General features: G+C 32.2%; 2 protein-coding genes across 4 annotated transcripts in view; both read left to right on the top strand.

The window, feature by feature from the left end:
* The window catches only part of LOC111701628 (src substrate cortactin), a 22404-nt gene extending 6259 nt beyond the window's left edge, over nt 1-16145 (top strand). For 2 of the 3 annotated variants that reach the window (XM_023472999.1, XM_023473001.1), the window contains 11 exons: nt 30-67; nt 4652-4716; nt 4852-4896; nt 6351-6423; nt 6983-7138; nt 8267-8372; nt 8495-8562; nt 8740-9208; nt 10753-10806; nt 11044-11103; nt 12824-16145. In XM_023472999.1, the coding sequence (XP_023328767.1) occupies nt 30-67; nt 4652-4716; nt 4852-4896; nt 6351-6423; nt 6983-7138; nt 8267-8372; nt 8495-8562; nt 8740-9208; nt 10753-10806; nt 11044-11103; nt 12824-12904 (1215 nt within the window). In that variant the 3' untranslated portion in view covers nt 12905-16145. The remainder of the gene's footprint in view (nt 1-29; nt 68-4651; nt 4717-4851; nt 4897-6350; nt 6424-6982; nt 7139-8266; nt 8373-8494; nt 8563-8739; nt 9209-10752; nt 10807-11043; nt 11104-12823) is intronic. The other variant, XM_023473000.1, reaches the window with a different exon arrangement.
* LOC111701617 (zinc finger protein 431) lies at nt 16136-25636 on the top strand. Its single transcript, XM_023472981.1, has 9 exons — nt 16136-16205; nt 16387-16422; nt 16836-16881; nt 17317-17417; nt 18565-18650; nt 19005-19082; nt 19356-19541; nt 20049-21026; nt 23429-25636. The coding sequence occupies exons 1-9, from the start codon at nt 16147-16149 to the stop codon at nt 24289-24291; spliced, it is 2433 nt and encodes an 810-aa protein (XP_023328749.1). The 5' UTR covers nt 16136-16146; the 3' UTR covers nt 24292-25636.

Here is a 25636-nt window from a genome sequence, read left to right as displayed (position 1 = left end):
CCATATATCTTTCTAATTATTCTATCTAGGTGGATAAGCATGAGTCTCAAACTGATTACAAGACAGGGTTTGGAGGAAAGTTTGGTGTTCTGCAGGATAGACAAGACAAGGTACACCCTTTCTTCAAATCTTTAAATACTATTTTATTATTTAATTGTACAGGGTGTCCCACATCATATTAGATCGTTTATAGCTATAAATTAAGTTTAAATCAGAAAATTTTATTAAAATCAATCTTCTAAAAAATATATAAGGATAATATAAAAATTTTCTTGCAGAAAATACCAGGATTTTTGAGTATTATGTGAGTATTTTGGCGTGAAAGCTTTGAAATAATTCAATGAGACGCTCTGTAGTCTGTATATTCCTTATAACCAGAACTAGATATCTGATAAGGCTTAATCGAAATTTGATTTTAAATGCTGAAAATTTATCACAATTTCTGCTGAAATGTTTGTTTCATGAAGTCTCAAGATAGTGAATTTAATTTGAAAATGTTGCTAATTGCTTTATTAAAATTTTAGACAAAATTCGAAAATGATTTCGAATTGGAACTTTAATAAGCTCACTAGAAAAGTAAAAAATGTTAGATTTTTTTTTTAAAAAATTTGTTGTTAACCTTCTATTTCCACATTCATTCAAAAATCATAAATGTGTAAATTAACTAAGATTAATATGGCTGATTTTAAGCGACCCTTCTTTTTTATGAGTTAGACTCCCGATTCACAACGGAACCTTTAAACCTGGTTTTGATAAAAAAAAAACAGGGATATCTCCATCAATTTTGCTCAGATAATGGTTTAAAAATTACCCTTGTGAATAGGAACTCTTAAAATCAAGGGTCACTATAAAATACAATAAATTACAATGACTGTGCATTTAAGATTATAATATGTTTCTGTTTAGTCGGCTGCAGGATGGGATCATATTGAGAAGGTTGAGAAGCATAATTCACAAAAAGGTTGGAAAATGAAAATGGTGAAAGGCTTGTCATATTCACACAAAGTGTGTATGAAAAAGTAATGAACACATGTGATCATGATCAAATTCAAAAAGAATGATCGACAACTGTTCTTTTCTCTATTTGTCCGAGTATATGTTTGATGCGTTTTTTGTCCATTTTGTATATCCGTCCATATCTTTTTTGATCCCTAGAGAACTTTTTTTTTTCTGACAAAAAGTAAGGGATTAAAAACCATTTTTTTGTCGACATAAGTTAAAGTTATCCTCCGATTGAAAGAGTAGAATGCCCGATTTACAGCTATACCCTGTAAACCTTTGGTATGGAAACATCCTCGTTTTCCTATCTGAAAATAATAATTTTAAATTTCGTTTGCTCTTCAAAAGTGACCCCGGATTTGTTAAGAAGAGAAAAGGAAGAAATATTTTCAAGAAATAATCTCTTATTGAGAAAGAATAACTACAATAAGTACCTAATTGTTCCCAAATAAAGGTTTAAAGGGTACTGTTGTGTATCACAAAAATAGAGGTTCACTTAAATAGATAATCAAGTACAATAGGTGGCAGCAGTGAAATGAACCAATTATACACGACGTCAAAAGTGTCAAATATAACAAGAAAAACGAAATTTTCTCACATTAGTTGGCATATTTTACAAGATCAAATAAAAAAGTGGAAAAACAGAAAATATAGAATACATTCAATTGCACTTATTTTACTGTAAGATAAGCACTTTATTCTAAAATTATCACTATTATCAATAATTATGTCAGACACAAAAACTGAGTTGACACTTGTGACGTCAGAATACTGCTGTACCGAGAGTGTACAATTTCTACGTTGCCATCTATTGTACTAGAATCTATTTGGGTTCACTAGAAATAACATAGACAGTCTCTTTTACTCCCTTCCTAACTACCTGCCCCTTAGACTACAAGGACGGATTTGGCGGGAAGTTTGGAGTTCAGGAAGACCGGCAGGATAAATCAGCTGTTGGTTGGGATTATCAGGAGAAGGTGGATAAACATGAATCCCAGAAAGGTGAGACAAGTGGGAGACAAGTCCAGCAGATTGTTTTTAAACGTTCAATGTGTTTATTAATTTTTAAAATGGGTTTACAAAAATCTGAGAAATTTTACACATTTCAAAATGTGTAATGAGGGTTGTTCGAATTTGCCCTGAAAACAATAAAGATCATAAAAAAAACATTTAATGGTGCCACAACTGTTCCTTTAAGGTTTTATATTATGAGATTGCAAATGATTGGCCCTTGAATTGAAAATTTGTTTAAATGTTTTAAGAAAAATTGCTTTTAAATTTTTTTTTATTTGTTTTGTTTTTGCATTTGCCCGAAACCATAGGCGTAACTTCTCAAATTGTGCAATCAATAGGGAAATAAAAAATAAGTTTATGCAATGCATTCTAAAACTACTTAACAATAATTTTTTTTTGAATCTTTGAAAAAGATGAAGAACAAAACCAATATTTTTCATAAATAAGTAATTCTTGAGGTTTCATATTTATTATTTAAATCAAGTACCTCAGATTACGTTTGCAGGAATTAAAGATTTTGACAATGGTGTTTTATTTAATTATACTTTCTTATTTTGGTTCATTATTTTTTTATTTTTTTTGCTTTATGAAGTGAAACAAGGCTGTAGACTATCATCAATAGCAGACAGCCATTATTCAATGAAAGACTAAAGAAAATAGATGGCTTAAACACGACTTTTCATGTTTTGTCCAAGGGCAAATTTTTGTGAGAGAATCTGATTTTCTGACAAGAATTTGCCCTTAGTTGTGTGACGTATATTGTCCTTAGACTATAAGCATGGATTCGGCGGCCAGTTTGGAGTACAATCTGACCGGGTCGATAAATCGGCCGTCGGTTGGGAGCATCACGAGAAGGTTGACAAGCATGTCTCACAGAAAGGTAGGGAAGTCCCGTCATGCATGATGTTTATATATTTTTATTATTATCATAAAAAGTGTTTATCATCAACGAAATGTATTGGTGCCCCTCCATTTCATAAGTACTCATGAAGACCACACCCTTTAAACCTTTACCTGAAGGTTAATGGTGGAAAATGTTTTTCCGTGGGGTTAGAAAATGATTTTTTTGGTGTAACTTGGGTATTAAACGCCTTAAAATTATTTTCCTCAAAGAAATGTGCTCCCACAGGAAAATGACAGAAAGCTGTGTCAGTCCAGAATTAATTAGCTAAAAACTTAAAGGGACTGTAAGCGTAATTTTGAGTGACCTAGCATGTAAAGAGAACAATGCCCGATTTACAACGGTATCAATAAAACCTGTGTGTGTACGGAGATATGTGTGTGTAAACTTATCGAAACCCAATTGAATTCAGCTGCAATTTCCAGCGTGCCCTGTGTTGAGTTCGTGCTATACGTAGCGCACACTTAAAATTGCAGCTGAATACAAGAGGGATTCGGCAAACACACAAAGGTTTCGCTTACAGTTCCTGTAAAGAGTACTGTTATATAAGGTCGATCCGTATTTGAATCTTTGCCCGGAAACCTATTCCTTTTTTTTGTGTGAAAGCTTCAGATGAAACTTTTTTGTAGTCCTAGATAAAACGATTCAAAAACTGTAATTATTTTAATTCATGAAATAATGATCACCCTTTTTTCATAATTAACAGTTTCAGTGCCTCAAACACTTGGAATCTTAGTCGTTGATTTCTTCAAACAATTCAATACATTTTGTCTAATTGTGTTTTTTCGTCTTACTGAATTTGTTTGTGTAGACTACAAAACCGGTTTTGGTGGACAATTTGGTGTGCAGTCGGATAGGGTGGACAAATCTGCACTAGGTAAAAGCAATTTTATCATAAATGCTTTTTTTTGAAGATTGATGGAATTGATTTTTATAATATTATTTAACAAGGACCTGAGTTTTTGCCACAATTTTCGAATCCCTATATCTTTGCCACATAATGGTGTGTACATTTTTGAAATTTCTAAATAAGTTTATTTGGTCTAACAGAATTTATAGTTGGAAATATCTAAGGGATACGGCATTAGGTTGCAAATTTATAGGGATGATAAAATTTAGGTTTGTGGTAAAAACTCATTTTCGTTGTCCTTATGTTATTTTGTTATTTAAAAATTTATTAAATAACATAATGTTAAAATCTTTATTTTTAAGCAATATTTTATTTTTCAAGTGAAAATGATGATGTGTACACGGCACGATTGTTGTGTGTCATATGTCTTTGTCATTTGATTATGTATTATTTAAAATCGTAACTTATTTGGTTCCATTTTCTTATGGTTAAGTATCAACAACAATTCTAATCATTGTGATTTATTTCTTTTTATAAATATGAGTATATTTTACTTTAAAAACATCATTTAGAAGCTTTTTTATTCCTTATCTAAATGTTTTTACAGGACAGGACAGGACAGGATCGGAAGAGGCCAGGACACTATTGTGTCGTATCAAAATTATTTTTATTTTAACTTTTTAAAAGTTTTTCATCAATATTTACGATCTAATATTGAAGTTGAAAACCTTAATTTTTTCCCTTAATAAATGTTTATACTTAAATGAAGATATACGAAATATCTTTTCCAAAGAACTAGTTTTGCATAACAGGAAAATGGTATGAACATTTTAAGATAATTTTATTTTTAATTTCTGGCAAAAATTTTTTGCAAACTGTTTCCCTAGGTTCGGCGGAGAGTTTGGTATACAACAGGATAGACTAGATAAATCTGCCCACGGTTGGAACGAAGGAAACATATGAATTTTATCCAATTAAAACGGAAATTTTATTTCAAATGTAAAATAATTGTTGTCTTCTGTAAGATTTGATATTTTAAGATCAAATTTTGTTAAAAAGGATAAAAATTCCAAGTTTGAATGTGTAGGACAAGGGTCAGTAGGAACCAATTACACTAAAACTAAACCCGAAGGTAAACCATTATTTTTATATTTTAATCTTAAATTTCAAATTAACCGCCAAATTTTTATGGTGTCCCAATAATTAAATGAATTTGGTAATTATGGCTTTCTTCTTGTTTAGGCCGGGTCAAGAGTCCCTTAATTGCACTCTTAACTAATCCTGGTTGGTAGGATCATCTACCCTACGCGTTCATAAGTTGTGCTAATACCGGTATTAACAGAAATGCCAGTTTTATTAAGAGCGGTGTTAACTAATCTACCCGCAGGGTAGATTTAGGTAGGATGATCTACCCTAAATAACCAGTTCTACCAGTATTAATTTGGTTTGGATTCGATATTCTCGCAACCTCATGAAATACAGGGATGTTTAAAATACAGGGATGCATAAAAAGCGAAGAAATACTTCTTATTTTGCTTAATTCAGAAAAATGACCCCTCCCCCACCCTCCTTACATAACTATATTAATAAAATGTGTTGAATATAAAAAAAAACATTTTATGAGCAAAACTTTATTAAAGATTTTTTTTCTAAAAAATATATCTTATTGAAAATTTTTATTTTTTTAACTTTGATAATGAAATGTAAAAAGTTTAGTTTGCAAGATATTTTCATAAATTTTTAATCTATCTTTCGTCATATAGTAAAAAATGTATTATTTAAAAGTCGTCTTTATAATTATTAACAAATTATTAAGTTGAGAAGAGAAAAGAGTTGCGCAGAAGAGTCAAAACGGTAAAGTTTGGATGATAATCCTGGTTTTAGCTAGGATGACTTATGAACGCATCAGCTGTTCTAGGCTAGATAATCCTGCCACAAATTAGGCAGCATTAGCGACTTACGAATCCGTATTTCCTAAACACCGGTGTTAGTGTTAAGAGTGGTATTAGAGCGGTATTAGCTAATACCGCTCTTAAGATACCGGACTCTTGACCCGGCCATTTATCAAATATTCGGGAATAAACAAAATATTATACTCAAAGCAATGTTTTATCGTTTATTGCCAATTTGCCTTTATTGTATATTCATCATTTTTAGATTATAAGTTAAAATTTAGAAAATTTTAAAGTTTAAACGTGATTTTCATCTTATTACTTAAAATAATGTTGATTTTTAATGTTTTTATTTAATTTCAGTTGTTCATCTGGACGCTTCTTTGTCGTAATTTATGTGAACACCAATAAAAATTGTTAAAAATTAATTTGAAGTCTTGTTTAAGGTTGGATAGTCGGTCGACGGTCCAACCTACGCTAAACGAACTTGAATATTAGTCAATCACAAAGCAAAACAAACTGTATAAGACATGGATTTATATACTTAAATTTCTTATAGCTCAACACAAAAAAAATAGAAGTTGGTATGAAAGGGAAGGCTCAATAGCTATTAAATTTGGACATCGAAATCTCTGTGTAATATCTTGTTTGATATTGGTGAATTTGTTTTAATCTTAATTTTTTTCCATTTTAGTTCCAGCGCGTAATGCGGGAAACCTGCGCAATAGGTTCGAAAACATGGCACTACAGTCCGAGGAAGAAAACAGGGAACTATCTCCAATAAATCGATTTGTATTCAAATAAATTAATTATTAATCACTAGAGATAAAAATTATCCACAAAAACCTATACAATAATACTGTACAAAGTTTTCATTAGGAAATTTTTGTGTGTTTTTATTTATATTTTATAATTTTTCTTCTTTTGTTAGTTTATCATTTCGGGTTTTTATTATTTGAAGTTTGACTAACTGCAACGTGTTTTATTGTATACATAGTCATGGGGAAAATTATTCGTATTTTTTGCCCTGTTAATTTCTGATTTTACCATTCCTTTAAAAAGTCCCCCACCCCATCCCAGCTAGCTATAAGAAAAAGGCTGTGCCGCCCCCCCCCGCTCCTAGTTAAGTATATGTGTAAGAGTTTTTACTAAATGGAGGTCTGGCAAAAACGTCGGATGTCTTCTGTAATAAAATAAAAAAACATTAAGTATTTGATTTGATTTGATTTGATTTGATTTGATTTGATTTGATTTGATTTGATTTGATTTGATTTGATTTGATTTGATTTGATTTGATTTGATTTGAATGGAGTACGTTGTATACAGAAAGAGGTTGGAGGAGGAACGAAAACGACGTGATGAGAAGGATCGGAGGGATAGGGAGGAGGCGAAGAGGATGGAGGAGAAGAGACAGGTTGGAGAGGAGGAGGAAAACAAGAGAAGAGATGAGATGAGGATGGCAGAGCAACAACGAATGGACAGGTGATTAGTAATTTTAATTTCTTGAAAAAGTTCTATTTGTAATTTTATAATATTTCATCGAAATATTTCATCATATCTGAAGAGTTTCCTATATTGAACTAAATAATTGAGTAGTAACCAGAAAACTGGGAAGGAATTGTCCTATTCTTTGTAATTTTTCATTTAAAGTATACAGGGTATTTGTCTAAATTTGTTAATATTAATTTAATGTTTAAGTGCCTGTGGAAAGAGTTCCATTTTCTTGGAACTCTTCCCACATTGTAGAAATTGTTCCTGAAACTGGTTCTAAAGTTTGTTTTCCCAACTTCAATGAATTGTTTACAAATTACAATTTTTGTCAATTTGGGAGTGACTTTATTATTGGATGCCCTTAATCCCGATCGCTTAATCTGAATATCCAATGTAAACACTTTTAATTTCCTGCTTAATCCGCTGTTTTTCGTTTATCGAAAATATTATCCATTTCCAACCAATGAGAGTTATCTCATTAAAAGTTCCTCAAAATTTTAAATTTCCCGGCTTCTCATTGGCTGTTCGAGATTCTGCATACGCTACTCGATTGGTTGAATTTTATACACTTTTATGGATACAAACTAAACATTAAGTTAACCTTGAGATTAATAACAAGAGGAGATCAAGCATAGATCTCAATATCCACAATTCTTAAGTTTTTAGCTCAGTTATTATAAATATTTCTAAATCTTTCTTTGCAATTGTTAATGCTGATATGAGTCTGAAAAAAATTACGACACATTTTTAGAAATGATTTATAAAGTTTAAATTAGGGATTCATATTGTTCCAGAGTTCTTTTAACTTTTATTCAGTATAAAGTTATTATCTGAAACCTTAAAAGAGATTTAGTGCCATTTCAAAGAATTCCTGACATTACACAGGGACTGTCAACACAGTTTCATATAAAGAGGGACATACTCACTTCACAACGTTCTCCTTTGATGAAAATATCCTTGATTTTCTATGTTAAAATTTCCAATTTCAATTTGAATTTTCTGAATTCAACATATTGCTCAGATTAATGTTAAAATAATACCGTTGTGAATCGGACATGCCACTCTTTCTTTGGAAGACACTTTTAAATGCTTGTACAGTCCCTTTACCATCAACTTCAGGGAGCTTGAGGATCAGAGAATCAAGGAGGAGAAGGAGTTTAAGAGAAGAGAAGAAGAGGAGAGAAGGCAGAGAAACATAGAGGAGGAGAGGAGACACAAAATGGAGGTGGGTTCATCAGCATACAGGAAATTATTGAGAGTTAGAACCTCTTTCATCTTTAGAAAAGATAGCTGTATTTTTTTATTGCTGTATGGATGGACTAAATTTTAGTTTTAAAAAATGTTTAGGAAGAAATAAAGCTCCGGGAAGAAAAGAGACAGGAGGAAGTGAGGTTGAGAGAAGAGGAGAGAAAGAGGTTGGATTATCTTTAAATATTTATTTTTAATTGGTCTACTTCATATTTTAAGGATTTTAAATCGCATAGTTACAAATTTATTATTTTCTTTAACCTTATTTTCTATCATTTTATTGAATAGACAAATTTAAGAGATGCATTTTCATTTGTTTTATTTATTATTTTGTCATTGTTCAGACAAGAGGAGAAGTTGATGCAGATGAATAGGGAGGATGAGGAGAGAAGAGAACTTGAAGCAAGAATAGCGGAGGAGAGAAGGAGGGAGGATGAGGAGAGAAAACAGGAGGAAAGAAGAATACAGGAAATGAGACAGGAGGAGGAGAGAAGATGGGAAGAAGAAAGACGGAGGGAGGAGGAAAGGAGGATGAAAGAAGAACAGAAGCGAGCGGAGGAAAGACGAATTGAAGAAAATCAACTTAGAGAAGATGAACTTCGCAGGGAAGAGGAACGAAGAAAGGTTGAAGGGGACAGGAAATTGGCAGAGGCTGAGAGAAGAAGTGCCGAGACAGGAAGGCAGGAAGATATGAAACAAGCGGAGAAGAATAGAGAAGAAAGAAGAGGAGAAGAGGAGCGAAGAAGGGAAGAAGATAGAAGGAGGGATGATGAGACGGTTAGGCAGGATGACCGCTATGATCTCCCGCCAGAGGTAAAATATTAAAATATTGCTTATTCTTGTCTTGAGTTTTGACTGCATTTTTAGAAGCATGTTTTTATCAATATCAATTTTTATATGTAAAGAGATGGTTCAACATATACTTAAAGAGAGTGTCTGGCTAAACATGGAAGTTGAGCTGAGGGTGTATTATTGTAGAGAACTTTTTAAAGAAATCATTTGAGACATGTAAAATGTTTGTACGGTGTATCAAATACAAAAGATGGCAACAGATATCCAAAAACTATTAAATAGAAAGACAACTCAAATTACATGGAGTTTATCCTAAATTTACTTACATTTGTGCGCTTTATTCAGTTTGTTTTCTTTCCATTTAAATGGCGTGTTTACTGTTCAATTACTAAGGCCAGCTATTTTTTTTAAAATTTAAGAATCAAACTTTTTGAGACCCAGACCGTCTACTCTATCCTATAAATTAATAAAATAACTTTTTTACAAAAAATCAATTTGAATACCCTGTCTTAAAAAAAACAACAACAACAACAATAACAACAACAAACAATAAAATACAAAAAATTTTAATTATTTATTAAAAATTAAATGTGGAGCACAAACTCGGTTATCTCCGATTTCAGTTTTCTCTCCAATTTTTAAAGCAAAGCAAAGCCATAATTTGTCTTCTTGTTCATTTAGAAGGAACGTAAACCTGGATGTCCCAGGGGGACGGCATCCAGGCAAAAAACAAGTTCTTCCCAGCCCCCTAAACCAACCAAAAAATAATTTATTTTAAAATAAAATCTTGTGGAAGACGATGCCTGGCCGCGTTAAACAAGTTCCACAAGATTCAACAGAATGAGATAGAACGGATACGGGGCATAGTACTGATAAATCATCTACACGTGTGATATCGATATTGACTCTAGTTCTGAACCCTCTAGTAATAAGTTATAAGAAATATATATACTGGAAGTTATTTATGCGTTTTTATTAGAGTCTGACTCACGTCCTCTATAATCTAATTTTATTCTTTGTAATGTAATGTTGACTTAAGACACTTGTACATATTATACCTTTAAAGTATTACCCCGCCCCCAAGCAAAAAAACAAAAAAACAATTAACTTCATGAATGTTTTTTCCAGAAAAGTGTTAATAACTTAATCGAGTTAAAATTATTTTTTGATTTTTAATAAAATTAGAATTAAAGCTTAAGTAGATACAGCTGAACTGAGAGAGTACAGATTCTGCGTTGCCACCTATTGTACTTGATAATCTATTTGCAGTGAATAATTGCTAAGTAAGGGCGCAAAATCGATCTTTTAAATTGCTCTGCAAAACTGCACTTTCAGCTTAACTATCATGTTTGCATTCAGAATCACAACAAAGCTTTATTTTACCGAGCTCAAAATGTTCTTGAGCGCATAAATGTCCAAAAATGTCTTGTCACGTGCATAGCCGCCATTAAAAGTGGATTTTGTGACTTTTTTCAATAGTGATTCCACCGCAAGCAAATATGTTCTCATAATATCCCATGCAGTATCGTAAACAGGGAATTAAACAGTAAATGTAATTAATTTAGGATGACGGCGGTGAAACATCTGGTATTTCTGCTATAGCTATTTATGACTATCAGGTAAAAAATTAAAAATAAAAATATCAATTAATAATTTATATTTTGTTGAAATTTTCTGAAATGACTTGAACTAACTATTTTCTCTCCCATAGGTCCAGCCTTCAAACTGTTTAATTTAAAACAAATTGAATAAAAATAAATTCAAAAGTTGACAGCTTCGTTTGTCATTGACTGCTATGCTTATATCTTGTTATAATTTTTATAAAAGAACCTTTTTTAAAAACGTTTTATTTCCAGGCAATGGCCGAGGATGAAATCAGCTTCGACCCGAACGATATCATAACAAATATAGAGATGGTAAGGATGGATTAAAGTTGTAATTAAGATTTCTTCCAAAATTGGAGAAAGCAAAAATTCTTTAGTTTGGGCTTTCCGACGATTTAAAGTAAAAATATTTGTTTACTTCGAAAATATTCCCGCCGCATAAATAATTTAAATATTTTATTTTAATCTTAGAAAATTCTTTTGTGTGCAAAAAATATTGTACCAATTGCGAATCTATGCGTAAGACTTGTTTTTAGGTTTAGAAAACTTCAAAGTTTAATGCATAAAGAAATCTTTATTAGTTAGCTTTATGTCCTTGTCCGCTGTAAAGGGCTTTAAATGTCGTCCTTTCTAGAACTATTCCCGCTAATAATATTTGTTCGCTTGTATTCATTTTAAGGTCGTCCTTTATAAAGATATTTTGGGCCCTGTCTCAAATGAAATATTCAGTTTGCAGGGTTACTGAATACAAATAAAGGATGAGACAGATAAATGACTTTAAAGGGACTGTAGAGGAAAAATGAAAGGGGGTATAGGATGAAACCTGAGAATCTCAAGAGTTGAACGATACCTATAAGACAACTATCTGATGTTCTTGTCTCGAGAAATTGACATGAAACTGTGTCAAAATTATACCAAAACGTATATATTAAGATATACTTCCGTTTCACGTAACCAGAACTCCCTCCAATGGCAGTGTATACTGGTCACGTGATACTGACGGAGACACGTGACAATAATTGGTTGCATGTTTTGACGCATAAATAATATTATCAATTATTTCTATTAAAAATGAAAAATTATTAAATTCAAATAATAAAAGGAGCAAACTTTAGTTTCTCAGGCTCCTCTGGGATATCCTGGGACATTGATTGCGTATTTAGGTTGAATCATGAACTGTTAAGTACTACGAATCTTATACAAAATCTAAAATCTTACATAAATATACGCTTTGGTATAATTTTGACACAGTTTTATATCGATTTCTCTAGACTGGTACATCAGATAGAACTCTTATATGTCTCTATCAACTCTTAAGATTCTCAGGTCTCAGCTTACTTCCCTTTCCATTTTTCCTGCACAGTCCTTTTAACAAATCTTTTTTATTTTAATAATAAAATAATCAAGACATAAAACTAAATCCATTCTCAACATAATCATAACTAAACAACTTTTATTGTCACATTTTTTCTGAGTAAACTTATATTTTACCATTTAGTTTTAGGGCTTGGATTGTCCTTTTTGGGCTTATAATTTATATGTCGTCCTTTCTAAAATCATAAAATATTTAAAATATGGGATTTTGTTAAACATGTCTTAACGAAGATGATTATTATATGTGAGGTTTATTCTTTTCTTATGGTTTAAAAAAATGGATAATTGATCACAGAGTTCTCTTCCATTGTTATAATTCAACGATAAAAAACCTGCTACGTCTATTTATTTATTAATTCAATTAGTAAAAAATTGTATTCAATAAAAAGTAGAGTATTAAGAACTTGGTGACGTTTCAAATTGGAAGACTTATTTTCATTCCGCTTATTAAATAGTTTTAAAAAAATTATTTTTTAAGTTCTCAATCTGTAATTCTTGATTCTCTTCAGAGGCGTAGTCAGGGGGGGGGCTATGGGGGAACTCCCCCCTGGAAAGAAAAAATGAAAGCCCCTGCCACTAGAAAAATTCCTAGCTACGCCCCTGATTCTTTCTGTCCTCTCTGTTATTGTCCCTGTCTGTATTGTCCTTGTATTGCTAGGTGGACGACGGCTGGTGGATCGGCGAGTGTCATGGAAGATTCGGCCTCTTCCCGGCCAACTACGTCGAAGTTCGGCAATGAAATAAAAAATTGCTCGAATCGGCCGGCGCGCCGAAATTTCGCGTCCATCTTAAATATAAATATGTTGTATGCTTTGAAAGTGTGAACTGTAGGTTTTTATAAATGTTTTGTAAGCAAGCATATTTCCGTATTTTCAAGAACAACTCGAGACAATTAGTAAAGATGGTTCTTAAATTATTTTTATACAACGTCAATTTTATTCTTTACTTGGTCTCCTGTTGGTGTTCAGTTTTATGTACTTTATATCAACTTTTTATATTATGTATTCGATGGTCATTGGTGAAGTTGCTTCGATATATTTTTTAAAGAAATTTTTTGCGATGTTTAAACGCCAAATTTGTTTTATTCAAATTAAGTATTATCATGTTGACTTATGACATACTAGCATTGTGAACTAAAGTTAGTATTGAAAGATAACAAGTGTAATAAACATGGATTACTTTGATTTTACATTTTACACTGTACGTAATACTGTAAACTGTACAGGATAAGTTACACTGTAAACTGTACAGGGTAAGTTACACTGTAAACTGTACAGGGTAAGTTACTCTGCAAACTGTAGAGTGTACAGGGTAAATTACACTGTAAACTTTACAGGATAAGTTACACTGTAAACTGTACATGATAGGTTACACTGTTAACTTTACAGGATAAGTTACACTGTAAACTGTACATAAAAAGTTACCCTGTAAACTCTACAGGGTAAGTTACACTGTAAACTGTACAGGGTAATTTAAACTGTAAACTGTATAGGGTAAGTTACTTTGTAAATTTTACAGGGTAAAGAACACTGTAAACTGTACAGAGTAAAGTTACACTGTAAACTGTACAAAGGAAGTTACACTGTAAACTGTACAGGGTAAGTTACACTGTAAACTGAACAGTGTAAGTTACTTACATGTAAACTGTTCGTTGTACACGGTTTGTCATTTGGTCACTGTTTGTTTTGTGGATCAAGAGAATTTAGTCTAATGTTTAGAATTTGAATAACCTTTTTCTATTGATTAGATCATTAAAAAAATAAACAAAATATAAATTATGCATAACACCAGCTAATTTTTTTCGAAGTATCCACAGTCAATAGAATTAGGATATCAATTTTTTGTATTAAATTTTTCTTGCTTGTTATGATTTTGTCGAATTTTCATGATGAAATATGTTAAGTTTGATATATACACTACAGGGTATCCCAATAAACTTGGGAATTCAGTGACTACTTTTATATCGTCTTCGATCCATGTGGCATTTTTCATTAACACGATTATTGCAGTATTCAAGCTTAAACATCTAATATCGAAAACTCCTGATTTTGAGATTTTAAAAATGTGGTCTACAATTTTTGTGTGATCAAAATTGACGAAAATATTGCAAAATTTGTACAAATTTCAAGTTATTTAATAAATCAACATTGTCGTAATATTTAATATCTTCGTCAAGTTTTAAGAGACCACCATAAGGTGACCACTTTTTAAAAAGCTCATCAGAGTACAGCCTCACTTTTTACTTTCTTTGTCATGCATTAAATGTCAAAAATCAAAGACGACTTTCAAGTCGTCTTTTAATCCCCATGTTTATTGGGACTACCTGTATAATTCGTGCAGTTTAAGTAAATTTTAAAAATGAAATGATTGATGGAAGAAGGAAACTGCATTATTTATATTAAATTGGGATCCTATGTTGTTAAAAATGTTGCAAGCTTGTTTCTGATGTCCTAAGTGTTGACAGCACTCAGCCAAATGGAGTGAAATAATAATGAGTTATATGGAGTAAAATATCCGGTCAGATTGTGAAGGGGGGGGAATAGTTGCCCCCCCCCTCCAGCTGTTCTGGAACCCCTTGATCTAAAAATGGAATCTCCCGGAAGAAAGTAAAATGTTTAGTTAGATGAGGATTGGTGGGCTGGAGACCTGAACGGTAGAACAGGAATATTCCCGGCCAACTATGTGGAACTCTTGTAATATATTATAGGATGGGGGGGGGGGGGTGCTTTCTTCATTGTTAATTTTTAGATATCTATTGTGTCAAACTAAAAATGTAATTGAAATATTGAAATGTGATTATGTGTCCAAGCTGTAGATTGATTATGTTCATTAACTGTGATTATGTTAAGATATATATAAGGAATAGGGAATGTATTTAAATATGCGTATTATATTGTACAATGCACATGAATGTTTACAGTGCACAATACTCTGTACATAGCACATTTGAATGTCTACAGTAAAGAGCACATTTTAATATGCACATTGCAATGTTCACAGTATACTGTTCAATGCACACTTGAATCCATACAATTAACAATACCCTGTTTGTATTCAATTGTACAGCGCACATTTGAATTGCTATTGTATACATTACAGTATTCAATCTAATTGTAGAAAGTATAATTACACTGTAGTTTGCATATTTGAGGGTTCGCAGTACATTGTGGATGTATATAGAGCACAGCACGCTGTACAGTGTACAATGCAAATATGAGTGTTTTCAGTACAGAGTGAAATTTACAACGCACATTAAAATGTTTACAGTAAATATTTCACGGTAAAACGAAAATTTGAATGTTAACTGTATAAAGCACATTTTATTTTTTACAGTGACCAGCACACTGTACAATCCACATTCAAGTGTTAACAGCAAATAGTACACTATCCTTTTTACATTTATTGTATTCAGTAAACAATACACTGTACAGTGTACATTGTACAACGCACATTTGAATGTGTAAACAGTACAAGTTTTTAATGCACATTTAAATGTTTTCATTAAAAGTTTAATATACATTGCACGTTTAAGTGTTCACTGCACAATACAGTGTACAATGCACATTTGGATGTAAATAGTGCAAGCGTACACTGTACAATGCATCATGTCAATGTTTACAGTTCAAAGTACGCTGTACAATGCACATGTGACTGTTAACATTGAACAGTACATTACAATTGTCATATTTTGTGCATCATGAACTATTCCTCGACCCTAATTGTGTCTTCCCAAATTCAGACAAGTTTTTGTAATATTATGATTTATGTAATTGCAATTATATTATTAAGTCAGGGTTTAATAAAACCAACAATTTATAATTTTCCAATTATCAATATCAAATTCAAATGATCCCTTAATCCTGTATTCCCCCCCCCCCCTGAATATTCTACCCTGTTAGTAATCCTGTAACATTATGATTAAATATTAATTGAAATAATTGTTTAAACTGTTGTCATTCATTTGTTCTAATTTCAGAAAATATGAAGTTTAAACGGACCGATTTTCCACAGTTTTCTGAAATTGGGGGATATGACGTCAGGAAGGGGAACTATTTTCTTGCTTTTCTTAATTTAAAGAAATTTTCAACGGAAGTTAAGATATTATCAATTTTTGTTAAGATTCTCTTGTTGGTTTAGAATCAGGAGTGGTTTCTTTTGAGATAGGTGAATGAGTTTTGTTTTGTCGATTTAATATTTATAATATTTACCCTTGAACGGTAGACTGGTGTGTGGCAGGGATGTATTGTTTTCACATAGGAATAATGACAATCTCTGCCGACAAAATTTAATTTTTTAATTTTTTAACTGAGCTGGAAACTCGTGTATGGTTTATTTTCGGATTAAGGCTTGATCCAGGGTAATCGTACCCTAAAGGTTTAGCTGAAATAAAGAGATCAAGCATTAATCCTCAAATTTTTAAAGATCTTTCATTAGATATCGAGATCAAGCGATCAGGGTATACCCAAAAATAAGTTCCCAGCTCGATGTTCAGATATTTCAGCGTTGAATTACGTTTTGATTAAGATCATCCAAACCCGATCTTAATAACAAACCATTTGGTTTTTACTTTCTCTACTGTTGTAAAAACAAAGCAGAAAAATACGAGATCATTTTAGGAATTTTGAATTTTTTCTTTCTTTGGTCAGTAATTGTGATCGGTATTCTTAAAGATTACTGCTGGCAGCAGCGAGTGTATTTTTCAATCAAATTCTGAAGGTAGGAATAACAAAATGTACCCAAAACAACATATTAGACAAATTTTTCATTTTTCTCTAAACTTGGGAAATCTGATAGTGTGATATTAATTCTTTATAAAAGTTGTTATTTGTTTACATCTTAATATATTTCAATGCAAGAAAACTAAATCAATTTTTTTAAAATCTGTAATGTCCATATCTTTTGTAAGGAAATGTCATTATGTATTTTCATCGAAGATGTTGACATCTTAATGTTTTTGTGAAATTTATGTTTTCATTTCAAAAATAATTATTTAATTAAATTTTGTAGCCTTCTGTTTCTTTTTTCTCAGAAACACAGTCCACATAAATATATTTATTTAACCATTTTGTTTTTAACTTTTTAACCATGAGTTTATTTATATTTTTTTACGATAGAAAATGATTCCATGATAATACGACGTACATAATCTAGGGTTTTGACTACGAAGATGAGCCTGTTGTAGTATTGCTACCAGAGCACTGTATAGATGACGTACAGCAACTTATCAGTGTACTGCACTGCAAAGACAGAGGGTAAACGGACATTAACAAAAATTTGGCGGCAAAAAAAGAATATTTTCAAGGGGATTAATTAATGCCTGTTCACTGCCTGTAAAGTGAAATTTAGTGAAATTTTTATTAAATCATTTTATAGAAGCAAACTAGTATTCCAATGCATGTTAATAAAATACTTTTTTCACAAAATTCAAAAATGTGCCCATCAAATGAGGTTTAACAACAAAAATCAGTAGTGTTAGTGAAAAGTAAAGCAAGTAAAGTAAAAAATTATTTATCTATGAAATATAACAAAAACATACAAATAAAGTGTTTCAGGAGAAAATATTTAAAAACCTCTAAAAGTAGAGGTTGGGGGAATATTTCCCCACAATTCTAAAAAAATATAAAAATAGAAATAAAAGGAAAAGGAAAAGTCTCTTTTTTCCAAATGTTGACAAATTATTTAACCTCTCGATTCCTGTGCTCATTTTACCTATTGGAGTCCAGGCAAGTTTTCTACAAAAATAAGTAAAAATGTTTTAAATGTTTTTACATTAAACTCTTAGATTTTATAAAACACTAGCTGAAGGGCCCGGCGTTTCCCGTGGAGTTTTTTTTTATTTTGAAAAAAAATTTTAAAATAAGATTTTTAAAAAAATGTGAGAAAATTTTTTTTTGGAATTCTTTAAGCCTTTAACACCCCCCGGCCACCTGTGAGTGTCGACAACAAATTTCAGCCCAATCAGTCCAGCCGTTTGGCCGGCTATACGCAACATATATACGAATGTCTTGTTTTATGATATAGACTAGCTAAAGGGCCTGGCGTTGCCCGTGAAAAAAAATTGGAAAAAAATGTTGAAAAAAAAATATTTAAAAAAATATATTTTCGGATTTTTTTTAGCATTTAACACCCCCTTCCACCCATGAGTGTCCACAAAAAAATTTCAGCCTAATCGGTCCAGCCGCTTGGCCGGCTATACGCAACACGTATACGAATGTCTTGTTTTATTATATAGATTTTGGACATTAAGAGCAATTGTAGATTCGATGTATATCTAGAGATTTGTAGGATTAGTAGATCGAAGATAGAATATCTCTGTAGAACAAGCTGGAGAACATCTTGAGTAGGAACACCCTGAACACATTATAGTTTGTACATATCCTCAGATCTTACAATTCTTAGGAACCCTGGTAGCAATCTGGAGGAACCAAATATATTTAAAGAATTCAGAATTGGAACCTTTACACAAATCAAGGAAGACAACTATGGTAATAAAAACATTTTTTTTTTATTTTTGTGAAAATCTTAACCCCTCCATTCCACTCTCACTATGTATATTATTTAGAGATTTATTAATCATTATCGATCAGTATTGATCAGTTTTTTAGATCGTGCTTTGATGGATCGAGATTTGATTATTGAATTTTGACGAAAATTAAGTGGAAGTACTAATAATTTTATGAAGATCATACTATTAACAGATTTATATATCATTTTCATTAAAAAAAATTATTGATCTATGATTATTGTTAATCAAGGCTGCATGATCGTTCCTGACCAATATCGATTATAATTGATAATTATAGATCAATGTTGATGACTAATAATGTTTTTAATAACAGATGAGTGTGAATCAACTAAACTAGGGGCAAACTCTAAAGCTAAAACAAAACATAGAAAACGAAAACTCTCAGTAAAAAGTAAGAATTTTTAATGAAGTATTATCCATATTTTATAATTAAGGGGGTAAATTTGGCAAACTAGAAATAAATAAAAATTAACTATGTTTGAGATGAAATATCGGTATTGTCTATTTTTGTTTAGAAAGTAAGTTGTCTAATAAAATCTGATCTGTTGAATATTCAAATAAAATAGTTTTTTGTTTAAATCTTTTTAAATATTTTTCTTATGAATAAAGTTTATTATTAAAATTAATATTTTAATTATTTTTCCAAAAACTGTTTTGTTTACAGGAATAAATGGAGTAGGGAAGAAACAAACTCTCCGAAATGGTGAAAGAGAATACGCTGACGATTACACCGACAATCAGGGGTTTGAGGATCGATTGTATGAGACTGTTGATGATGATAAGGAGGATGATGAAGAGCTTGATGATCAGGACCCGCTCTATAAATGTTTAGAGATCAAAGTTGAGCAAGGTAAATGATGAAAAATTTCAAACTTTAATATATGATCATTTTTTAACACTGAAGATAATTCCGCAGATTTTGTATGTAAAAATATATTGGTATTTACATTGGGGTTTCTTGCAGATTCCATTTCCTTATGATCCTTATACGTTCTTCAGTCATAGGAGACTCGAGCCTTGAAGAGTTGAATAACCATGCCGATTGGTTGTTACCAACCCTAAGTCAACCATAAACTCGAGTCTTGGCTTGAGCTTTAGTTGGGTTGAAACGGACGCTAAACCTGTGTTTTTTCTTGGGTTTAAGCTTTTAAAATCTCAGCTGAGGAGCGCGAATTCAGGGACTCATGGATTTCACTTATCAAGGGGTATTGGGCTCTTTACTATAGCCCCCACTACTTGTGTAACCCCAATGATGTGTGAAGCGCATGGGAAGTAGTAGATTAAAGATTAAAAATATGAATTTAACTCGTGTCAATTATTTGAAGAGACTGAAAAATATTATTATTTCATATTTAAGGTGATGGGATAAAGGAGATAAAAGATGACAAGAAATCTAGCGGAACTTCTCAATCTTACGACTGTAAATTATGTGAATATTCAAGTAATGATCTCCAAAATCTTAAGAAGCATAATAAGAGAAAACACGAAGAAAATGTTAAACACAATTGTGATCAGTGTGAGTACACGGCCAACGATTCGTCGACTTTAAGAAAGCATAGAATGAGTAAACACGATGGGATTAGGTACCCATGCGATCAGTGCGAGTATTCGGCAACTAGGACTTCGGATCTGAAGAGACACAGAGAAAGTATCCATGAAGGAGTGAGATATCAATGTGATATTTGTGAGCATGCAGCCACAGCGCCGTCTCTACTAGAACACCACAAACGTGTGAAACACGAAGGCTTTAAGTATTTTTGTGATCAATGCTACTTTGCCACAACTGACCTGACAACTCTGAAAAGGCATAGAGATGTCAAGCATGAAGGCATTCGATATCCTTGTGAAAAATGCAGTTACTCTGCGACTAAAATATCAGATCTGAAACGACACAGTCAAAGCATGCACGAAGAAAAACGGTTTCTGTGTGATCAGTGTGATTATACTGCAGCACATTTAACTACTCTGAAACAGCACAAGCAAAGTAAACACGAAGGTATCAAATATCCCTGTGATCAATGTGATTACGCGGCAACCACTTTACCTAGTTTAAAGCAGCACAGGCAAGGTGTTCATCTTGGTATTAAGTACCCCTGTAATCTGTGTGATTATGCCGCTACGATCTCTTCAGATCTGAAGAAGCACAGGTTAAGCAGACATGAAGGTGTAAAGTATCCCTGTGATATGTGTGATTATGCAGCTAGTCAACCTTCAGCATTAAAAACACACAAGAAGAGTAAACATGAAGGAGTAAAATTTTATTGTAATCAGTGTGATTACTCGGCATCGGTTAGTAGTATCTTGAAAAAGCATAGAAAAAGAAAACATCTCTGTTGATTATGGATGTGATTATGTACTGAGCAAACTTAAGACTGTAATATTCTAAAGCTAGGCTTTCAGGGCGCTTTGCGTCCCATTTTAGCTATTAACCGTTGCTCTTCTTCATTCTTCAAGCAGCCATTATTTTCTGAGTTTTCTGTAAAAATTTGCGCATTTAAAAAATTAAATGTTATAAATTTTTTCCGGGCAAAGTTTCATTAATGTACGTTTTTGAGGTCATTTGAGCTGCCACACAATATTTAGGCACAATCGGTTCAGCCGTTTTAACGTTTTTTGGATACAAACTAACAGACAACCAAAGTATATATATAGATATATAGATTAGGTCCTTTTTTTAAAGCTTCTGTCACGTTTTTAGAGACATGGCCTATCTGGATGCCATACGTTTGTGATAAGCTTTTACTTGTTGTATAGCATGCAATGCATAAAAAGTATTATGTAGAAATATTTCATCTTATCTCTTTGTAATCTATGATCTCAAGATTATTTTTAACCTGTAACACTTCAGCTAAAGGTTGTAATTTTAGCTTATATTATTGCCATTCTTTATACTTATATACAATTGTGTTAATTTTAATGCGGTGGCAGTTAGTTTTCTGTCAAACACATCTTAATTTTTATCTAAAAGGATCCATGACATGTTGTTAAATTATGAAGAACCCTTATTATATTATATTGGATTGGTCCCGAATTTTATCATTATCCCTTTATACATGTACCTAATTAAAAATTATAAAGAATTTTTTAATATACGGGGTGTATATTTTCTTTTAAAAAAATTCACCCTCTTTTTATTCCTCAGTTGTTCCGGCATCTTTCTGCAGTTTTTTATTTTATTTTGCTGAATTTGGTGGCAAGGAGCGTCTTTCTTCTCTAATTCATTGAATGAGGGGTTGTTAAGATGACAAAAAATGCATGTTATCAATTTAATATTAGAATCCTTGATCTCATCGATGCTTGGATGAAGGAAACCGTTGAAATATCGTTAACACTATTCCCGCTGGGGGGGGGTCAATTTGACCCCCCCCTGTAGTTTTTTCTACATAACTCAAAAAGTATAGGTCTGAGGCTGTTGAAATTTTCTGACTTTTCTTACATAGGCCTAAAACCGGGCTTTAATACTAACTGCCTGAGTCCTCAGGCACACTAGCTGAATGACTGCTTTTGCCTGTAGCAAACTAAATCTTTGTTTTGACCCACTTTCACTTGTCAGATTTTGATAAAATTTAGCTTTTTGGAAAGCCTATGACATAAGGAAACGGATTGCAAAAGTTTTGCGAAAAAAAAATTGCAAATTTTTTGCAAAAAACCTGTCAAAGGAAATTTGCACATTTTTAGTTTTTCTTGATTAAAAATCAGGTTATTTAAAATTTTGCAAAAATTTTTGCATATTTGAAATGGCATGGTCAAGGGCTTTTCAAAAATGTATAATTTGTCATTTTTTGGACAAATTTTTTTTTTCAAACATTTTTACTATAAAACTGGATTTTGCGATAAAAAATTAAATTTTCGCAAATTTGCAAATTTTTTTGCAGATTCTAAAAGTAGAGCACAAGAGCTTTCTAATGATGTATCATTTGTCATATTTGGACATAAAACATGGGATTTAGAGGGGGGGGTCAAATTGCCCCCCCCCCAGCGTATCCTGGTTTTCAAGTACCCCAGCGGGGATAGGGTTAACATTACCTTTAAGTCAACCAATTTAGTATTATTTATTAATCCATCGTGTTTCTTGTCGATCAAAGAAATCTAATTTATACATGTTTACAGCTTGTGTGATCTAAGCTGAAAACTTCAGAACGGGATATCCTTAATTCCGATCGGTTAATTAATCTGGAGATTAATAACAAGAGGAGAACAAGCATTATTTAATCTCGAGATTAAGAAAAAGAGCATTGATTTTGGGATCCATCATACTAAAGTTTTTGGCTCTGATTAATTTATCTCCTGTTCTTTATTATTTATTTTTAGAAAGAAATGTTTCTTACAAGGTTTTGATTTTCTCTACTCTAAGGACAGGTGTCAGGTACTTACCATGCTTTCTTGGGGATTTTTTTAGTGGGGGGGTGTATTTTTTTCAATGCACGTATTTTTACCGTAGTATTGCAATACCATTAAAGGACTGTAATCTTATTTTCAATTGACTCACCAGACTTTTAGATTTCTGGATTAAAATAGCGGAGGATATGGCCGTGATGCCTGATAAATGTCGATATCTTCATCATTATTGATCAGAGTAAGGTTAATCGAATACCATTGGGAATCGGTCATATCCCTGTTTAAAAGGAAGTGCACATCAAATTAACACGGAAGTCCCTTAAATATAATCAATATAGATATTTTAACTATTTGTGGGGCAAATTTAAGTGACTTTGCCGTTCAGCAAATATTTTTTAGGCGATCTGTTAATCATGCCGACTGAAGGTAGAAAATATCCCTGTACTGAATGTGACTATGTTGCCACCACGTCGTCGAATTTGAACCAACACAGAAAGGGGAAACATGACGGAATATATCATGCCTGTGATCAGTGTGATTATAAATCAACGACATTAGGAAATTTGAAAAAGCACAAGGAGAATAAACATCAAGGCGTGGTTTACCCCTGCACTGAATGTGATTACATTGCGACACAAGCAACGTCTCTGAAAAGGCACAAGGAGTCCAAACATGAAAATGTTAAATATGAATGTGAAGAATGTGAGTTTGCTGGTTCTTCTCCGGCTCAGTTAAAGAAACATAAATTGGTATTGCATCAAGGAATTCTATTTTCATGTGATCAATGTGACTTTTCAGCAACTTCTGCCTCTAGTTTAAGACACCACATCGGGAGCTTCCATGAGGGCGTACGTTTCATATGTTCTGAATGCGAATACGCCGCTACAACTTCGTCAAACCTGAAAGAGCACAAGAAGAGTAAACATGAGGGGGTCAGATATCAATGTGACGACTGTGAATATTCTGCCACCACATCTTCTAATCTGAAAACTCACAAAGAAATAAAGCATGTTGGTCTACGGCATCCCTGCGATCTGTGTGACTACGTGGCGACAACCTCATCAAACCTCAAGAAACACATAGAGATTAAACATACCAAAATTCGATACCATTGTGACGAGTGTGAGTATGTTGCGAGTACATCCTCAAATCTGAAGAAACACAGACTCAAAAAGCATGATTTTATGATTATCCCATTCGGAGAGATGGGGGTAATAGGTGAATGTGATGTGGTGTACGAAGAAGACGATTGCTCAAGTTAGAAAAAAATAAAATATTTCAGGGGTCTCAAAAAATGAAATGGAGACTACCTTCAACCATAAATATTGTTTGAAAAGTTTGTATAGTTTATGTAAAGTGTACAGTATACAGTGTACACTGTACACTGACATAGGTAAAAAATTTCATAACGTTATCAACAAGCTTTATGGAAATCAGAGCTGAAAACTTTATAATGGTGGATATCGAGATCAATGCTTGATCTCCTCTTCTTCTTAATCTGCAGATTAAATATTGCTTGTTCTCCTCATGTTATTAATCTCCAGAGCTGGAAGTTTATAATGGTGGATATGGAGATTAATGCTTGATCTCCTCTTTTTCTTAATCTGCAGATTAAATATTGCTTGTTCTCCTCATGTTATTAATCTCCAGATTAATTAGCAGATCAGGATTAAGGATATCCCATTCTAAAGTTTTCAGCTCAGGTCGTTTTCCTTTTCCATCATTTCTGGTGACCACTGTGTCTGTATTTACTATTTATAATCGTGTTTGAAGTGTTTGAGTGCAATATAATAATAACTTTTTAACTTTTGAAAAATCCTTTTAGTATTTTGTATAAAACTTCTTTAGAAGAAACTATTTTCATTGAAAAATTTACTTTGATAATTTATGAAGTTTCTGCTTTGAAATCTGCAATCTGTAGATAATATTTATTTTCGAAAGTTTTTCAAACTGATAGCTATTTAAGAAACATTTAAGAAAGAATTCGAAATTATCTTGCGAAAATTCGGGATTTTGTAAGCAAGATCTATGGTGCTTTTTTGTTAGAATTTGGAAATGAAAATATAAGAATTCGTGAACAAAAATATATGCATTCGTAAACTTATTTGGAAAAATTCGGAAAATGATAAATATAAATTCTTAGCTAAGTAAGAATTTGAAATTTATTTCTAAGAGATTCGGAAGCTAATATGTAATAATTTAAAACTTATTGTAAGAATTCGGAAATTGTCATATAAATTTCGGAATTCATTGGCTTAAACTATTATGTGAAGATTTTGAAATTAACATCCAAGAATTCCGAATATGTTGGCTGAGATTCCGAATATGTTGGGGGAGATTGCGAATATGTTGGTGGAGATTCCGAATATGTTGGGGAAGATTTCGGAAAAATATTTCAGAGTTAGGAACTTAAAAGTAAGAATTCTGATGATTACCAGGTTGCTAGGTTTAAAATCTAAAAGCTTCGGTTTCCTTAAAAGCATTTTTAAAAGTGTTTTTAATTTTTCTCTTCTTAACAATGAAAATGTATTTAAATGTTTTGTGACAAAGTTAGGATTATTATTGTCGTTTTATTGTCTTAGTTTTTAATAAAATGTAATTACTGAA

This window comes from Eurytemora carolleeae, unplaced genomic scaffold (genome assembly GCF_000591075.1).
Source record: "Eurytemora carolleeae unplaced genomic scaffold, Eaff_2.0 scaffold233, whole genome shotgun sequence".
Lineage (NCBI taxonomy): Eukaryota > Metazoa > Arthropoda > Copepoda > Calanoida > Temoridae > Eurytemora > Eurytemora carolleeae.
This window is presented reverse-complemented; position numbering and strand designations above follow the sequence as displayed.